The 5,428-nt window shown below is 46.0% G+C and overlaps 1 protein-coding gene across 1 annotated transcript in view; it reads left to right on the plus strand.

The window, feature by feature from the left end:
- The window catches only part of CCL26 (chemokine (C-C motif) ligand 26), an 8,354-nt gene extending 6,194 nt beyond the window's left edge, over nt 1–2,160 (plus strand). The window contains exon 3 of the mRNA XM_011976318.1: nt 1,903–2,160. Within this exon, the coding sequence (XP_011831708.1) occupies nt 1,903–1,999 (97 nt within the window). The 3' untranslated portion in view covers nt 2,000–2,160. The remainder of the gene's footprint in view (nt 1–1,902) is intronic.
- The last annotated feature ends 3,268 nt before the right edge of the window (nt 2,161–5,428 follow it).

Below are 5,428 nucleotides of genomic sequence, written 5' to 3' on the forward strand. Positions count from 1 at the left end.
AACGGCGTGATCTCGGCTCACTGCAACCTCCGCCTCCCAGGTTCAAGCAATTCTCCTGCCTCAGCCTCCCAAGTAGCTGGGATTACAGGCACATGCCATCATGCCCAGCTAATTTTTGTGTTATTAGGAGGGACAGAATTTCACCATGTTGGCCAGGCTGGTGTTGAACTCCTGAACTCAGGTGATTTGCCCGCCTCAGCCTCCCAAAATGCTGGGATTACAGGTGTGAGCCACTGGGCCCAGCCAACCCCCACTTTTAATAAACTCACGTGAGGTAAGGAGTTCAGGAATCATCAGCTATGATGAATAACCTTGAAAATGTGGTTAATAATTAAATAACATGTTGAGTGTAGGGTTCCTTTCTGGGGTGGTGAAAATATCCTAAAGTTGATTGTGGTGATGGTTGCATAATCTATGACTATAATAAAAAACCATTGAATTATAATTATACCCTTTAAATGGATGGAGCTGTACACGGTGGGGAGGTTTAGACAATTGCTTGAGCCCAGGAGTTCAAGGTTGCAGTGAGCTATGATCGCACCACTGCACACCAGCCTGGGTAACACAGACAGACTTCATCCCTAACAAAAGAAAAAAAGAAAAAAAAAAAAAAGAGTGAATTACAGTTATCCCCCAGTACCCACAGGGGATTGGTGCCAGGATTTCGGCATACAATTTCCCCTGCATTTATGCAGGTTTTGCATCACTGAGTACTGTATTTTCCATCCTCCTTTGGTTGGAAAAAGGCTGCCTATAAGTAGCCCCACAGAGGTCAAACCCGTATTGTTCAAGAGTCAACTGTATGTGCCGTATGAACTGTGTCCCAATAAAGCTGTTCTGTTACAATGAAAGAACCGGCTGGGCGAGGTGGCACAGGCTTGTAAGCCCAGCTACTCCAGGGGCTGAGGCAGGAGAATCGCTTGAACCCAGGAGGTGGAGTTTGCAGTGAGTCGAGATCATGCCACTGCATTCCAGCCTGGGTGACAAGAGAGAAACTGTTTCAAAAAAAAAATAAAATAGGCCAGGCATAGTGGCTCATGCCTGTAATCCCAGCACTTCGGTAGGCCGAGGCAGGTGCATCACCTGAGGTCGGGAGTTCCAGACCAGCCTGACCAACATGGAGAAACCCTGTCTCTACTAAAAATAAAAGATTAGCCAAGCATGGCGGCACATGCCTGTAATCCCAGCTACTCGGGAGGCTGGGGCAGGAGAATCGCTTGAATCTGGGAGGCGGAGGTTGCGGTGAGCCAAGATCACACCATTGCACTCTAGCCTGGGCAACAAGAGTGAAACTTTGTCTCAAAAAAAAAAAAAAACCAAAATAAAGGCTAGGTGTGATGGCTCACGCCTGTTATCCCAGCACTTTGGGAGGCCAATGTGGGCAGATCGCCTGAGGTCAGGAGTTCGAGACCACCCTGGCCAACATGGCAAAAACCCATCTCTACTAAAAATACAAAAATTAGCTGGGCGTGCTGATGCGTGCCTATAATCCCAGTTACTTGGGCATCTGAGGCAGGAGCATTGCTTGAACCTGGGAAATGGAGGTTGCGATGAGCTGAGATCACGTCATTGCACTCCAACCTGGGCAACAGAGAGAGTTTGTCTCAAAAAAAAAAAAAAAATTAAGTATCCTGGTGCAGGTTACATGCTACAGGCCAGAACTGGTGGAAAATGGTAAATGACACCTGGGAGAGGTGGGTCTGGAGGCATAGTTTCCAGTGGAAATCAAGGTAGCAAAGAGGAGGGAGGCAAGGCCCAGGAGAAGAGGGGACAGGGACAGACAGCAACAGGTTTGTGGCAAGGCCAGAAGACTAGTGAGGGAACCGCCCCTCCTGCCCTTTCTATCCCATCCCAGGAGGCAAAGAGTCTCAATATTAACTTATCCATGTCTCTCTTTCACAGATTCACTACCAAAAGAGGCAAGAAAGTCTGTACCAATCCAAAGAAAAAATGGGTGCAAAGATACATTTCTTTATTGGAAACTCAGAAACAATTGTGACTCAGCTGAATTTTCATCCGAGGATGCCTGGCCCCAGCTCTTGGCTCTGCAGCCCTCAGGGGGGGCCTGCAGGATCTTTTCCGAAGGTTCCATGGGCCTGCTGGGGAGGACTGGGTGTTTTCTCCCAGAGATATTTTAATAAAGGTTCTTCATAGAGTTGACTTTTCATAACATTCTTTGTCCATAAAACCCGAGTTTTCTTCAAGGAAAGCAAACGGATTCAGTATGCATGGCTGGCTGCCTGGGAGGTCCTCAACTCCCAAGCGGACCCTGATACTGAATTCTGCCTTGGGTTTTTGTTTGTTTGTGCAAAAAAAAAGCAAGGGTAATTTTAAGACACTTTGGGAAAATGCTTGGTGAATGTTTTAACATTATTTAGAGGAATAAGTTTAGTTCATTTGGAAAAGGAAATAAACTTATTTCTGTGCAACACCTCACAGCCTGTTAGAACCGTGTAAATTGCAGTAGCTCCGAGTTGGGCAGCGTTTTCTCTTAAGAAAGCAAGACACTAATTAGTAAATGTGAATATTATCTACCTACCAAACTGAGGGTGCTTATGTCTATATAGCTTAAATAAGCTTTTTATAAAAATAATCAACTGGGTGCAGTGGCTCATGGCTGTAATCCTAGCACTTTGGGAGGCTGAGGCGGGAGGATCACTCGAGCCCAGGAGTTTGAGATCAGCCTGGGCAACATAGTGAGACTCACCACTACAAAACATTTAAAAATTACTAGACATGGTGGCATGTGCCTGTAGTCCCACCTACTTGGGAGGTTGAGGTAGGAGGATTTCTCGAGGCTGGGAGGTCAAGGATACAGTGAGCCATGATCGCACCACTGCACTCTGGGCAACAGAGCAAGACCCTGTCTCAAATAATAATAATAATAAAGACCAACCTGGGCAACACAGTGAAACCTTGTCTCTACAAAAACACAAAAAATTAGCTGAGTGTGGTGGCACATGCCTGTGGTCCCAGCTACTCAGGAGGCTGAGGCAGGAGGATTACTTGAGGCCAGGAGTTGGAGGTTGCAGTGGGCCAAGATCACAGCACTGCACTCCAGCCTGGGTGACAGAGCGAGCCCCTGTCTCAAAAATAATTTTTTTATTAAAAAATAAAAAGTCCAGGCACGGTGGCTCACACCTGTAATCCCAACACTTTGGGAGGCCAAGGCAGGCGGATCACGAGATCAAGAGATCAAGACCATCCTGGCTAACACAGTGAAACCCCGTCTCTACTAAAAATACAAAAAAATAGCAGGGCATGATGGCGGGTGCCTGTAGTCCCAGCTACTTGGGAGGCTGAGGCAGAAGAATGGTGTGAACCCAGGAGGAGGAGCTTATAGTGAGCCGAGATCACGCCACTGTACCCCCGCCTGAGCGACAGAGTGAGACTCTATCTCAAAATAAATAAATAAATAAAAATAAAATAATAAAATAATAATAATTATTTTTGCAATTTCTTGCAACTTTTTGTGAATCTATAATTACTGTTTATAGTTATTAATTATTAATATCTATAATTATTATAGATTTACAAGAAGTTGCAAAAATAGTATGGGGAGGTCAGGTGTACCTTTTTTATTATTGAGACAGAGTCTTGCTCTGTCACCCAGACTGGAGTGCAGTGACATAATTATAGCTCACTATAGCCTCTACCTCCCTGAGTTCAGGTGACCCTCCCACCTCAGCCTCCCAAGTAGGTAGGACTACAGGCATGGTCCACCACACCTGGCTAACTTTTGTATTTTTGGCAGAGACAGGGTTTCACCATATTGCCCAGGCTGGTCTCAAATTCTTGGGCTCAAATGATCTGCCCACCTCAGCCTCCCAAAGTGCTGGGGTTACAGGTGTGAGCCACCGTGCCCAGCCCCCAAATCTATCTTTTACTTAGTTTACCCCAGTGGCTACATCTTATGTAATTATAATGCAATATCAAACCCAGGAAATTGACACTGGTATAAAGCGTGTGCATAGTTCTGAATTACTGTCGTTTTATCACATGTACAGATTCACATCATAGCAACTGAGATCCCGATCTATTCCAACGTCATTATCCCTTGACAGTCACACCTCCCCTCCACCACCATCTTTAGCTCCTGGCAACCACCATCCTACTCTTTGGTACTATGAATCTGACTTTTTAGATGCTACCTAGGGAGTAAGTGAAATCAGGCAGTATTTGTCTTTCTGTCCCTGGCTTATTTCACTTTGCGTAATGTCCTCCAGGTTTATCTATGTTGTTGCAAATGGCAGGATTTCCTTCTTTTTTAAGGTTGAATAATATTTCATTGTCTGTGTGTGTGTGGATCACATCTTCTTTATCCATTCATCCACTGATGGACACTTAGGTGGCTTCCATATATGGGCTGTTGTGAATAATGCTTCAGTACACGTGGAAGTACAGATACCTCATTGACATGTTGATTTATTTTCTTTTTTTCTTTTTTCTTTCTTTCTTTCTTTTCTTTTCTTTTTTTTTTTTTTTTGAGACAAGAGTCTCTCTCTGTCACTCAGGCTGGAGTGCAGTGGTGCAATCACAATCTCAGTTCACTGAAACCTCTGCCTCCCAAGGACCTCTGCCTTCCGGGTTCATGCCATTCTCCTGCCTCGGCCTCCCGAGTAGCTGGGACTACAGGCGTGCGCCACCTAGCCTGGATAATTTTTTTTATTTTTTTTTTTGAAACGGAATCTCGCTTAGTTGCCCAGGCCAGAGTGCAGTGGCACGATCTCAGCTCACTGCAAGCTCCCCATCCCAGGTTCACGCCATTCTCCTGCCTCAGCCTCCCGAGTAACTGGGACTACAGGCACCCACCACCACGCCTGGCTAATTTTTTGTATTTTTAGTAGAGATGGGGTTTCACCATATCAGCCAGGATGGTCTCAATCTCCTGACCTCGTGATCTGCCCACTTTGGCCTCCCAAAGCGCTGGGATTACAAGCGTGAGCCACCGAGCCCCGCCTGATAATTTCTGTATTTTTAGTAGAGATGGGGTTTCACCATGTTGCCCCGGCTGGTCTTGAACTCCTGGTCGCAGGTGATCTGCCAACCTCGGTCTCCCAAAGTGCTGGGATTACGGGCGTGAGCCACCGCGCCTGGTGACATGTTTATTTCAATTACCTTGGATAGGTACCCAGAGGTGAGGTTGCTGGGCTGTACTGGCAATCCTGTTGCCTATAAAGTTCACCCTGCTGTTTTCCAGAATGATTGAACCAATTTACATTCCCAACAACAGAGTCAAGGCTTCCCTGGTCTCCACATCTCATCAACACTTATCATTTGTCCTTTTTAAATGTTTTTTTCTAATTGAGACATGGTCTTGCTCTGTCACCCAGGCTGGAGGGCAGTGGCAGGATCATAGCTCGCTGCAGCCTTGACCTCCTGGGCTCAAGTGATTCTCCCACCTCAGCTTCCTGAGTAGCTGGGACTA

Source organism: Mandrillus leucophaeus, unplaced genomic scaffold (assembly GCF_000951045.1).
Source record: "Mandrillus leucophaeus isolate KB7577 unplaced genomic scaffold, Mleu.le_1.0 Scaffold164, whole genome shotgun sequence".
NCBI classification, from domain to species: Eukaryota; Metazoa; Chordata; class Mammalia; order Primates; family Cercopithecidae; genus Mandrillus; species Mandrillus leucophaeus.